Source organism: Erythrolamprus reginae, chromosome 10 (genome assembly GCF_031021105.1).
Source record: "Erythrolamprus reginae isolate rEryReg1 chromosome 10, rEryReg1.hap1, whole genome shotgun sequence".
Lineage (NCBI taxonomy): Eukaryota > Metazoa > Chordata > Lepidosauria > Squamata > Dipsadidae > Erythrolamprus > Erythrolamprus reginae.
Genome location: NC_091959.1, coordinates 18,368,556 through 18,382,465, shown reverse-complemented (window position 1 = coordinate 18,382,465; position 13,910 = coordinate 18,368,556). Strand labels below are relative to the sequence as shown.

General features: G+C 46.4%; 1 protein-coding gene across 2 annotated transcripts in view; it reads right to left on the bottom strand.

Annotated features, from left to right (window-relative positions):
- CORO2B (coronin 2B) overlaps positions 1–2,540 on the bottom strand; it is an 88,715-nt gene extending 86,175 nt beyond the window's left edge. Inside the window, exon 1 of one of the 2 annotated variants that reach the window (XM_070762659.1) lies at positions 2,270–2,540. In XM_070762659.1, coding sequence (XP_070618760.1) covers positions 2,270–2,284 — 15 coding nt within the window. In that variant the 5' untranslated portion in view covers positions 2,285–2,540. The remainder of the gene's footprint in view (positions 1–2,269) is intronic. The other variant, XM_070762660.1, reaches the window with a different exon arrangement.
- Positions 2,541–13,910: the final 11,370 nt, after the last annotated feature.

Below are 13,910 nucleotides of genomic sequence, written 5' to 3'. Positions count from 1 at the left end.
TGTTCCTATCACCCATTTCCTTCCACTTATAGCTGTATGACTGTGACTTGTTGCTTGTATCCTTAAGATTTTTATTAATATTGTTTCCTCGTTGCTTATTTGACCCCTATGACAATCATTACGTGTTGGACCTCATGATTCTTGACAAATGTCTCTTTTTCTTTTATGTACGCTGAGAGCATCTGCACCAAAGACAAATTCCTTGTGTGTCCATTCACACTTGGCCAATAAAGAATTCAATTCAATTCAATTCAATTCTATTCTATTCTATTCTATTCTATTCTACTCTATTCTACTCTACTCTACTCTACTCTACTCTACTTTATTCCTGGTTGGAGGAGAGCCAAAGACGCTTTCCAAACCAAGCGGAGGGGAACTTAAGTTGAAGTCGACCATCTCAGATGCTCCATGGGACCACAGAAAAGCTGTTGTGCTCTCGGTCAGAAGTTCCCAGGTAGCGGCAGAGGTGGGATGCTAAGGTGGACTAGTGATGCGTGCTCGGCTCCGTGGCTCTGAGTGCTAGCGGAGTCCAGCGCAATTCTGCTATGGCACCTGGGCAGTAGCAAAATCGCATGCGGACACGCAGGTGCAACCATGGCCCAGGTGCAGTAGCAGAATTGCGTTGGACTCCGCTAGCACTCAGAGCCACAGTGGCGAGCACACGTCACCGGTCCACCTTAGCAGCCCACCTCTGTCTGTGACCATTTGTGGCTGGTTGGTGGGTCCTATCTATGGGTGCGAACCGCACCCCCAGGAGCACAGAGTCATCCCTGCAGAGTTACTGAGTGCATCAGTCTGGGCATTCACAACTTCCCTGGGCTGGTTGAGTCCCAAAATGCCCAGCTCCTGGGAGGCAAACTAGTGAGAGTGAGTTCCCTGATACCTACCCCCATCCTCTTCCCTGACGGACGCCTTCCAGCAGAGGTCTGGGATGTAGCCCCCTGCCCTTTTGGTTTCCTAAGAATGTGTAGGGTGGGGGGGTTTAGGATGGGGGAGAAGAATTGGAGGAGCAACGTCTACGTGGAGCTGATAAACAGGATGTTGCTTTTCAGGAAACCAGCTTCTCTTTCTTGTTTATTTATTTATTTTATCAGAGTTGAAAGCAGTGATGGGCTCCTACAGGAACGGTCAGGAACGCAGGTCCGGTAGCAAAATTTGGAGCTCCACCCCAGAGCACCCAATTTGCACTGAAAGATGTTGAAACAAAATGCATAAGCCACGCCCATGGTGTGGTAGTAAAAATGTTGGTAGCCCATCACTGGTTGAAAGGGATCCTGCAGGTCATCTAGTCCAACCCCACCTGCTCAAGCAGGAAATCCTACACCTCCCCAGCCAGATGGCAGTCCAATCTCTTGAAAATGTCCAGAATTGGGACGTTCACAACCTCCGCTAAGCTAAAATAACTTTAATTCAGTGACACCCCCGCCTCCCGCAACCTTTCTGATTTGGTGGAGTGGGGTGGGAATGGGTTCTGTGTAGGCGGTGGGCGCATAGCTCATTTGCACAAGTGGCAGGTGCATGCACCCACTGGCTCTGTGTGCTGGAGGAGTCCAGCGCAATTCTGCTACTGCACCTGAGCACATGGGCCCCTGAGTGTCCGCAAGCGATTTCGCTACCTGCCAGGTGCCATAGCACAGTGTTTCCCAACCTTGGCCACTTGAAGATATTTGGACTTCAACTCCCAGAATTCCCCAGCCAGCGAATGCCTCCCGGATATCTTCAAGTGGCCAAGGTTGGGAAACATTGCGGTAGCAGAATTGCACTGGACTCTGCAAACACTCAGATTAGATTAGATTAGATTAGATTTATTGGATTTATATGCCGCCCCTCTCCGGAAACTCGGGGCGGCTCACAACAATAATAAAAACAGTACATAGTACTCAGAGCCCCGGGGGCGGGCACACGTCCCCGGTCCACCTTAGCAGCCCAGAGACTGCTTTCAGAGACAGGTGGGACCTCGGCAGGTCCAGCCGGCAGAGGACAGGTAGCTCCTCCAAGGCAGGCCGGGAGCCTCCGGGATACCCCCGCCAACCTCGCCAAGGGTTAAAACTGCAGCAGATCTCCCGCATCTCGGTGCCCAAAGGGCAAAGCGGGAGGGGGGGCTTCTCCTTCAGCCGGAGCGGAGAGCCGCAGAGGCCGGGCGGCCGGGCGAGCGTCGCGCGAGCCTCCCCCGCCGCCTGGCCAAGCGGAGCATCCATGACAAAGCGCCGGCCACCAACCGCGGGGAGGGCTCGTCGGGAGAAGGGGAGCAGCCGGCTCTTCTTCTTACCTTGGAGACCGTCATGCAGAAAGTTCTCTCGGCGAAGCGGGCGGAGGCGCTTTCTTCCTCCGGGTGGGACCGGCCAAGAAGCTTCCCTGCGGAGGAACCGGGTGTTGTCCCCTAGGTCCCACACCGCCCCGTCCGGATCACGGCCGCCTTCCTGCGCCCCAGTCAGCCGCGCGGAGCCTCGGCGGCGGCGGTGGGACTCGCACTACCGCTCAGCCCCGGGAGCGTCGCCGGCCCTCTGCTGCCCAACGGGGCGGGGAAGGCGGCGCCCTCCGCGCCCAGCGCCGCCTCCCGCCCGCCGTCTTGGGTGGGTCTCTGCGCCGGCCGGCGGCGCGGGGTGGAAGAGTCCAGGCGGCAGCTTCCAGGGCTGCACGTGGTGCCGCCGCCTCCTCCGCCTCCAGGGCTGTCGGGCTGCCAAGCGGCGGCATCTCCGGCCGGGAGAAGCTTCCCTCCATCCAGGGCGGAGGTCCCGTACTAGGGGGCGGACTCGGGGTGAGGCCGAGGGACGGGGGCTTCCCGCGGGGCCTGGCAGAGGCCTGGTCGGCGGCCGAGTGACCCCGGGAGGCTTCGGGGTCCAGCGCTGAGGGAAGGCGGGGCCTGCCTGGCCTTGCCGCCTCAGCTTCAGGGAGCGGCGGGCTGCGTCCGAACGCGGCTTTGCAGGGCCGGCGGAGAAGCAGGTGCCAAGGCCCGAGGAGTCGCCCTGGATCGGACGGAGAGCCTGCCGGGCCTTTGGGCCAGAGCAGCCGGGGGTCCTTCTCCCCCTCCACCGACCGCCTCAGCCCGCCTGGCGCCATGAAGAAAGTCCGCCAGGCGCCATGAAGAAAGCCCGCCAGGCCAGCCCTTTCTGCAGGCGAGGTCCGGAGGACGAGAGAGACCACCTGGGCCTGGCGAGGCAGACGCGCCCGAGCAGCCGGTCCGGGGTTCGGAGCTTTCGAGGGAGAAAGCCTCACGTTGACAGCGGTCAAGAAAACCTCCCCGCAAGCCTTCCTGTCAGCGGCCGGAGTAGCTCCTCTGGTTGGAAAACCCCAAGATAGCGGCTGTTGCTGGGGGGGACCCTGCAAGGCCTTTGCTCCCTTGGAGTCTCTCAGGGCCGCCATTCCCTGAGGAAGGAGCCACATTAGTTGAGGAAGGGCCAGGATGAGGGTGGGCGAGGGGGCTCCACTCTGCAAGATGGAAGGGAAATTGGATGCTCAACACCAGCAAAAGATCCGGCATACAAAACTTTCGCCAGACCAATCCTCAAATACAGCTCATCTATCTGGAACCCACACCACATTTTGGACAGAAACACTCTAGAAAATGTCTAGAGATACTTTACCAGAAGAGCCTTCCACTCCTCCACTCGCAACAGAATACCCTACGCAACTAGACTTACAATCCTAGGTTTAGAAAGCTTAGAACTACGTCGCCTTAAACATGACCTAAGCATAGCCCATAAAATCATCTGCTACAATGTCCTTCCTGTCGACAATTACTTCAGCTTCAACCACAACAACATATGAGCACACATCAGATAGAAACTTAAAGTAAACCGCTCTAAACTCAACAGCAGGATATACAACTTTAGTAACTGAGTAGTTGATGCATGGAACTCACTACCTGACTCTGTAGTATCATCACCTAAGCCCCAAAACATTACCCTTAGACTATCCACTGTTGACCTCTCCCGATTCCTAAGAGGTCAGTAAGGGGTATGCACAATTGCACCAGAGTGCCTTCCATCCCCCGTCCTAATGTTTCTCTTACTAGAATCAGGTATATAAATATTATTATATCTTTGTATACCACCAATACATACTTGACAAAACAAACAAATAAGTAAGTAAAATAAATGTTTTTCTGCACATTCTGAAAGGTTTAAAGGTTCCCTGGGGATACTCCAAATAACTTAAAGAGCAGATGATGAAGGAAGGAAAAATAATAGGTTCACTTCAAACACTAGGATTACAGTTCAAGTATATGTTATATTTTTTATGTTTGAAGAAATCTATGAATATTCATTTCTGACAAGGAAGAGAATACTTCATAAGGACCTATGGAACTGTATAATTTCCTATGAAATTATAGGACCTGTGAATGAAAAATGATTTATTATATAACTCTGTATTTGACATTTTGTCATGTTTTATTGTTGTTTATAATATAAAATTTAAAAATATATAAGAAAGACTCTTATTTTCAGGGAGACACAGTACAGTGGTACCTCTACCTACAAACACCTCTACTTATGAACTTTTCTAGATAAGAACCAGGTGGTCAAGATTTTTTTGCCTCTTCTCAAGAACCATTTTCCACTTACAAACCCGAGCCTCCAAAACTAACCGGAAAAGGCGGGGAGAAGCCTCCGTGGGGCCTCTCTAGGAATCTCCTGGGAGGAAAAAGCCTGGGAAAGCTGGGGAGAAGCCTCCGTGGGGCTTCTCTAGGAATCTCCTGGGAGGAAACAGGGCCTCCACCTCCTCCTGCGGTTTCCCCAATTGTACACATTATTTGCTTTTACATTGATTCCTATGGGGAAAATTGCTTCTTACAAATTTTTCTACCTAACAACCTGGTCACGGAATGAATTAAATTCGTAAGTAGAGGTACCACTGTATATGTTACATTTTGCAGCCCTAAAATCAGTTTGGGGGATCAGATTTTACAGTACTGTACTTCATACCTTACTTTCCATGCAGCGAGGGCCATGTCCACCCAGACAAATCAAGGCGCGAGTCACAGAGGGATGAAACTTTAGATTTGCATTGTTTTATTTGTCTCTCCTCTCCACTGGGCAAAAGTGAAGGCTGCCCATGGAAATCAGTAGAAAAAACCAACTCTTGATTATTTTGGTAGCTAGGCAACAAGTGATATTACAACAAGTGATATTACAACAAGAAATATTTCTTTCTCTCCCTTGCATGATGGACTAAGAAGTCCTTTAATTCTCATCACATTCTCCAGGTTCCGGCAGCCTCCAATGCTTTCGGCCTCTCCCACCCACCCCCAGCCCCTCCAAGATATCCAGAAGAAAGTTTGGTTGCCACTGGCAATTGGGCTTTTTCTGTGCACAATTCTAACCCTCTTCTCTTCCTGCCCCCCCTTTTTTTTGCAGTCAACCAGGGATTATTGCTTGAATTAATTAGCACCAATTAATTGGTTGAAGCGACCCAGCTTGTTCTCTTTTCCTCCCGGAGAGGGGAGCTGTGCCAAGTGGAGACTCTCTCCAAATTGCTTCCATGCAGTAAAGTCGGAGCCTCCTTTAATCTGCCTGGGCGTCAATGGAAGAACATTGTGTCTTGTTCGGCACGCAGAGCTTGAAAGACACTGAGCAGCCAATATAGCAGGACTGCTCCCCCTGAAAATGTTTTTGCCGCTACTGTTCGAAGGCCTCAGATGTTGCAGCTAAGAATGGAAGTTTAGAAAGGAAAGTTCCATACCAGGTATGTATTGCTATGAAAAATATCATTATCATCTTCATAATTAAAAAAAGGCTGTAAAAATGCTGCTTGGGAGAACTTCAACCAATATCTGGAAAGACAAACTCAAGCTTTGACTGCAATTGCTGAATGAGCCTGACTTGTACCAAAACCAGGAGACATTTCCTCTTAGGTTAAAGTTGGAAGAAAAACTGGATCTGGAAAAATTGGTCTTTGCCCTACAGCCATAGCACTTAGACCAGTGGTTCTCAACCTTTCTAATGCCGCGACCCCTTAATACAGTTCCCCATTTTGTGGTGACCCCAAACATTTGCACTGTAAGCATCTGATTGGTCGGATTGTAAAACTATGTCCCAAGGCGCCAGAATAGAAACCTTAGTTTGTTTGTTTGTTTGTTTGTTTATTTATTTATTTATTTATTTATTTATTTATTTATTTATTTATTAGATTTGTATGCAGCCCCTCTCCGAAGACTCGGGGCAGCTAACAATAAAAAGACAATGTAAACAAATCTAATATTAAAAATAATATAAAAAACCCCAATTTAAAGAACCAATCATGCATACAAACATACCATGTATAAATTCTATAAGCCTAGAGGGAAGGGAAAATTTCAATTCCCCCATGCCTGACGACAGAGGTGGGTTTTAAGGAGCTTGCAAAAGGCAAGGAGGGTGAGGGCAACTCTGATATCTGGGGGGAGTTGGTTCCAGAGTGTCGGGGCCGTCACAGAGAAGGCTCTTCCCCTGGGTCCCGCCAGACGACATTGTTTAGTCGACGGGACCCGGAGAAGGCCAACTCTGTGGGACCTAACTGGTCGCTGGGATTCATGCGGCAGAAGGCGGTCCCGGAGATATTCTGGTCCGATGTCATGAAGGGCTTCATAGGTCATAACCAACACTTTGAATTGTGACCGGAAATCGATCAGCAACCAATGTAGACTGTAGTTCCTTACACCATGGGAAATTTGTCTTTTTCCATGGGTGACCCCTGTGAAACGGTTGTTCAACCTCCCCCAAAGGGGTCCTGATTCCAGGTTGAGAACCACTGACTTAGACTTATATACCACTTCACAGTGCTTTACAGCCCTCTCAAAGCAATTTGCCCCCAACAATCTGGGTCCTCATTTTACCAACCTTGGAAGGATGGAAGGTTGAGTTAGCTTCGAGCCCAGTGAGAAACGAATTGCTGGCAATCGGCAGTCAGTAGAAGTAGCCCGTAGGACTGATTCTAACCACTGTGCCACCACAGCCCTATCAAGCAAAGATGACAACAGATAAATCAGGCAACATTTATAGAAATACCTTTTCCCAACAAAGAAAGCAATAGACAGAGATCATCCCAGGGACCTTGAATTTGGATTACGAGAAGCCGTAGCCATTCTGCCAAAATAAGAACTATCCTGATTGTAGCTCAAGCCATCAATGTCTATTTGCAAAGTTCTAAAGAAAGACGGCCAGTGAGGTGTGATCTGAATAATTTATATAAGTATGTTGCCAGGGCAGAGAACATGTTTGAAGAACTACATTTCTTCATACCTGGAAAAAAACTGGGTTGAAATGAAGTCACTTTGTAGTTGAGGTGACCTACAATTACACAAATGAATAAATAATGTAGAAAGAGGAAATGTTTGCCTACTGAAAATAGTTAAAGGAAAGGGAAAAATGTTTAATTAGATGCCAGATGCCAGGAAAACGAGATGACGGTGATGAGATTTATCTCAATAAGCAGTGTGCAGAAATTGAATCAAATCCCTCCAATCCTTGCAGGACAAACTTCTGTATATAATAAACAGGAAGCCAACACCCCCACCCCTCCCCATGAACTGATGATGTTACTTTACAGTAAAAAAATCTCTGCAAGCAAACAGCCAAGCACTCCACAGTTTGACCCTGTGGTATATAAATCGAAACTGAAGTGGCTGAGAAGGACAAGAAATTTATTTAAGAAAATTAAACAGTCAAAGCTAAGCAAAATTTGGAATGCTAAAAGGCAAAGCAAACACCCATTTTGCAAGCTCTGAAGCTGTTTCTGTGTACATTTATTTATTTATCTTGATTTGATTTGATTTGATTTGATTGCCACTCCTCTCTAAGGACTTCCAGGGATACTACAAAATAAACACATCTTCACATTTTTACACTTAAGGTTTTGCATTTGGGCAAGAAAAAACAAGTAACTGTGAGAGAGATCTTAAAATCCTAGTGGATGATCACTTAAATATGAGCCAGACATTTGTGGCAGCAGCCAAATAAGCAGATACAATCATAGGTTGCATTAACATTAACCTTTAATGCAATTCCTCATGTTGTGGTGACCCCACCAACCATAAGTCTAGTGCCAATTCTCCCAATATAGCTTTAAAGTTCCCAATAGAGCTTTCAACTGATTGGCAGGATGGTCAGAGGGACATCCCCACTGTAAACGTCTGATTGATCGGATTGTAAAAATATGTTCCAAGGGGTCAGAATAGAAGCTTTACTTCCTAACACCATGGGAAATTTGTATTCGACAAATTGTATTTAGTTCCTAACACCATGGGAAACGGTCATTCGATCCCCAAAGGGGTCCCGACCCCCAGGTTAAGAACCACTGCGTCTAGCCAGTTCATAGCACAGCTGTTCAATTCTGGGAGTTGAAGTCCACAAAGTCTTAAAATTGCCAAGTTTTCAAACCTCTGTCTTAGTGTGTATGTCAGTATTGCTGTGCTGTGTTGGCTGGAGAATTCTGGGAGTTGAACTCAACTCCTCTTCAGTTGCTAAGATTGAGAAATAATAATTTGTGAAAATATTTTTACGGTATACAGTAATCCCTCGCTACTTCACAGTTCATCTTTAGCAGATTCGCTATTTCACAGGTTTTCAAAGGGGGCTTAAATCCATTAAACCATTAAAATTTTTAAATCCATTAAAAGTTCATAAAATTCTTCTACAGTACTACTGTATTCTATTAAAGAAACTGGTAGGATATCCCATGTAGTTCCAGCTAAGAAACATTATAGAATGACTGTTTAATGCAAAGGGTGGGTTTTTAAAGTCCAAATACTCGTTATACATTAAAAAATATATTTCCTCTACTTCATGGAAATTTGTTTTTCATGGGTGGTCTTGGAACGCTTCCCCAGCGAAAAACGAGGGATCACTGTACTGTATTTTAATCAACTAATAAAATTTTTGAAACTAAAAAAAATAAGAATCTATATGTTTTTAACATGACAACATTGAATTCTTTTGCTTAAAAAAAATGACACAAATAGCCAAATAACTAAAATCTATCTGGTTAGGTGGTACAGTATTTATATTATATGATTGTTAATTTGAAAGTGTAAGAGAGATACGTTTCAAGACATAAGACACATTTCAGCTAGTATTAAGCATCCTGGCTGGGGGTCTCCTTCGCAGACAATCTGTGACTTGTCATATCTGCAGTGACATCCTTTGCCCTGCCTGACATTGAGCTAAAAGAATCGTGCCTTTGAATAGGTGCCCACAGCTCCCTCTTATGGTCAGGAGTGGGATTGCTTTGTGAGAAAGATAAGGGAGTTCCCCCCCCCTCGAATTGTCCATGTGCAGGGATCCCACCCCTCGCTTCCACTTTGCTCTGCACATGCCGTTCGTATCTCGAAGCTACTTTGGTTTTTGTTGAGTGCTTCTTTCCTGGAGTCTTTTCACACCCTGAAAAAATGCCAACAAAGCATGGATATTTCTCCTAAGAAAGTCAATAAACATTGTTTTTATCAGATTAGATTGGACCACAGATTGCTTGATGTGAACTTAGCCAACCTGGTTTGGGCACCACAAAGTACAACTTAGAATGGTGCACAGTTAGAAACATAAAAACGTAGAAGATTGACGGCAGAAAAAGACCTCATGGTCCATCTGCCCTTATACTATTTCCTGTATTTTATCTTAGGATGGATATATGTTCATCCCAGGCATGTTTAAATTTAGTTGCTGTGGATTTACCAACCACGTCTGCTGGATGTTTGTTCCAAGCTTCTACTACTCTTTCAGTAAAATAATATTTTATCCCATTGCTTCTGATCTTTCCCCCAACTATACATACAAATCTAATAAATAATTACAAATCTAATAAATAATAATAATAATAATAATAATAATAATAATAATAATAAACCTCAGATTGTGCCCCCTTGTTCTTGTGTTCACTTTCCTATTAAAAACAATTCCCTTCTGAAACTTATTTAACCCTTTCACACATTTAAATGTTTCGATCATGTCCCCCCTTTCCCTTCTGTCCTCTGGACTACAGTATACAGATTGAGTTCATGAAGTCTTTCCTGATATGTTTTATGCTTAAGACCTTCCACCATTTTTGTAGCCCGTCTTTGGACCCGTTCAATTTTATCCAGCAGTTTCAACTAAGAATGCTTTGTTTTTATTTATTTGTTTTGTCAAGTACATATTGGAGGTATGTAAAGATATAATAATTATATACATGATACTAGTGAAAAGAAAAATAAGAAAAAAACATTAGATATAATAATATTCATATACAGTGATCTCTCGATTAGCGCGGGGGTTACGTTCCAAGACCTCCCGCGCTAATCGATTTCCGCGTTATAGTGGTGCGGAAGTAAAAAACACCATCTACGCATGCGCACCATTTTTTTCATGGCCGCACATGCGCAGATGGTGGATTTTGCGTGTGGGCGGCGGGGAAGACCAAGGGAAGGTTCCTTCAGCCGCCCAACAGCTGATCTGCTCCGCAGCGCGGAAGCAGCGAGGAGCCGAAGATGGGGTAAAGGCAAAGGGGAAACCCCATCTTCGGCTCCTCGCTGCTGCCGCGCTGCGGAGCGGATCAGGTGTTGGGCGGCTGAAGGAACCTTCCCTTGGTCTTCCCGCCGCCCAGGCAAAGGGGAAACCCCAAGATCGCTTGCCGCTTGCCGCTTGCCGTATTGCAGCTTGGAGCCTTGCTTCGCCTCCTTCGCTGCAATACGGCAAGCGGCAAGCGGCAAGCAATCTTGGGGTTTCCCCTTTGCCTGGGCGGCGCTGGGGCCATGCGGAGCCGCTCATCTAGGGGGGCGTGGACCGGCAAGGTGCCCTCCGCTCTCTCTCTTTCTCTCCCTGTTACCGGTGTGGTATAAGAGAGAGAAAGAGAGAGAAAGGAGGGCGACTTGCCAGTCCAGGCCCCCCTGGATGAGCGGCCCCGCATGGCCCCAGCGCCGGACTCCGCCGTTGCCTCCGCCCTTGTTCGGCTCTGCAGCTGAGAGGCCACGTCCACCCCCTCCTCGGTGTCCCCGGCACCCAGCGTCCCCACGCCGCCTCCACCTCCCGGTAATGCGCCCGACCTCTGCCTCTCTCTTTCTCTCTCATATACCACGCCGGCAACAGGGAGAGAAAGAGAGAGAGAACTAGCGCGGACTTATTTTTTAATTAATATTTTTTGAAAAACCGCGTTGCAGCGTTTCGCGCTAATCGAGACCGTGCTAATCGAGGGATCACTGTACATGATACTACTAAAATATATATATATAAAGAAACATTACACAAGTGTCCACACCCATAATTCAATGCCTGCCCCCCCCCCGAAAACAGCTTCCTCCGCCCATCCCCAGAGACCCACGGGAGGCCAGAAATGGCCTGTTTCCCAACTTCTGGTGGGCCCAGTAGGCTTGTGTTTCACCCTCCCCAGGCTCCAAAAGCATCCATGGAGCTGGGGGAGGATAAAAATGCCCTCCTCCTCCCCCCAGAGGATCCCTGGAAGCCAAAAATACCCTCTCAGAGCCTCTGTGCAAGCCCAAAATCAGCTGGCCGGCGCACACATGCACATTGGAGCTGAGCTAGGGCAATGGCTCACGTGCTAGCAGATATTTATTTATTTTATTTATTCATTTGTCCAATACACAAATACATAGGAAGAAAAAATAGACGTGTAGTAATATATATAAGGATAAAAGTGAACTTAGAGGAGAGGATATATGAAGGAAAGAAAATATATATGATAAGTGAGAGAAAGGAAAGACAATTGGACAGGGGACTTATGTACGCCCCTTACTGACCTCTTAGGAACCTGGAGAGGTCAATCGTGGAGAGTCTAAGGGAGAAATGTTGGGGGTTAGGGGTTGACACAATTGAGTCCGGTAATGAGTTCCACGCTTCAATAACTCGATTGTTGAAATCATATGTTTTACAGTCAAGTTTGGAGCGGTTCGTATTAAGTTTGAATCTGTTGCGTGTTCTTGTGTTGTTGCGGTTGAAGCTGAAGTAGTCATTGACCAGTAGGACATTGCAGCATATGATCTTGTGGGCAATACTCAAATCGTGTTTTAGGCGCCGTAGTTCTAGGCTTTCTAGGCCCAGGATTGTTAGTCTATTTTCGTAGGATATTCTGTTTCGAGTGGAGGAGTGCCATAGGTTCGCCATCGCTGGGATAGTCTATTTATTTATTTATTTGCTTGTTTGTTTGTTTGTTTGTTTGTTTATTTATTTATTTATTTAGTTAGTTAGTTAGTTAGATAGTTAGTCCAATACGCAATACATATTGAAGAGGATAGACATGAAGTATTATATATAAAGAAAAGATATAAAAGTAGAGGAGAAGATATATGAAATGAAGAAAAGATATATGATATATGAGATAAGGAGAGACAATTGGACAGGGTGACAAAAGGCAGGCTAGTGCACTTATGTACGCCCCTTACTGACCTCTTAGGAACCTGGAGAGGTCAATCGTGGATAGTCTAAGGGAGAAATGTTGGGGGTTAGGGGTTGACATTACTGGGTCCGGTAATTAGTTCCACGCTTCGACAACTCAATTGCTAAAGTCATATTTTTTATAGTCAACCTTGGAGCGATTAATATTAAGTTTGAATTCGTTGCGTGCTCTTGTGTTGTTGCGGTTGAAGCTGAAGTAGTCATTGACAGGCAGGACGTTGCAGCATATGATTTTGTGGGGAATACTTAGATCGTGTTTTGGGCGTCGTAGTTCTAAGCTTTCTAGACCTAGGATTGATAGTCTGCTTTCGTAAGGCATTCTGTTTCGAGTCTAAGGGTAAAGCTTTGGGGGTTAGGTGATGATACTACAGAGTCTGATAGTGAGTTCCACGCATCAACTACTCGGTTACTAAAGTCGTATTTCCTGCAGTCGAGAAGCCCTGGCTAAAGTAAGCTGTAGTTTAACTCAATGTGTGTCGGTAGGACCTCTTTCATAATTTCATAGCAGAAGGCATCTGACCCAAAATCTCTTTGGTTTCCAATGGGATCTTCTTCCTCTGCTTTCCTGAAATTGCGTTGATGCCTTTCTCAAGTCACGGCTGGCTCCCTGGGGCCTGGAGGCTCTGCTCCTTGGGCAGCTATCCAGAGGAGGAAGCTGCTGGGCTCTGAGGAGGAGGGGGCTGCGACAACATCTGGTGCTTCCTGAAGAGTCCGTGGGACCGCTCAGATAGGGCAGGGTCCTTTCCGGCCATTGCAGCAGCTGAGTGGGGTTTCCTTTGCTTGGGCTGGAGAATCAGTTTGGCCTTATCTGCAAAGGAGCTGGGAAAGCAGATGGGATTAGAAGAATCCCAGGATTCTGGCAGGAAACCAGAGACTTCGCTGCCCCTGTCTCTGTGGAAGTAGTAAAAAGACCAGCCCTCCCCCACAAAGCCAAGTAACAAAAGCATCGCGCATTCCATTTCTGAACTGCTTTGAAATAACCTTATGAAAATTTGGTGGGGCAGCATTTTAAAACTTCTCGGTTAAAGGTTTGCATTCCCTTGGTAAATCTAGCACTTTAAAATCTACAGGGGGTGGACATAAAAATGGAAACACTTGACTTTTTGGCATCATAATGTCTGAACATGTTGAAACTTTACATATTTTAATGTTGTTGTTTTTAATTCTGTTATTTGATATGTTTTTTTTTAAACTACCTTTTTTTTTTTACAGAAATTTAAGGAAATTGGTTATAACCTTCTAGAAATGGCAGACCTCTCAGACTTTCAAAGAGGCCAAATGGTTGGTGCTCGAATGGCAGGCGATAGTGTAACAGAAAGTGCCCGGATGTTTGGCGTTTCAAGAGGTCATGTCTCAAAAGTAATGACTGCTTTTGAAAGAGAAGGGAAAACGTCCTCAGCCAAGCACAGGTTTGGTCGAAAGTCGAAGTTGTCTGAGAGAGACCGTCTGACTCTAAAGAGAATTGTTAGAGCGGATCGCAAGACCGCAGCTCCTAAAATCACTGCAGAGCTCAATAAACATGTACAGAACCCAGTTTCCACAAAAACTGTT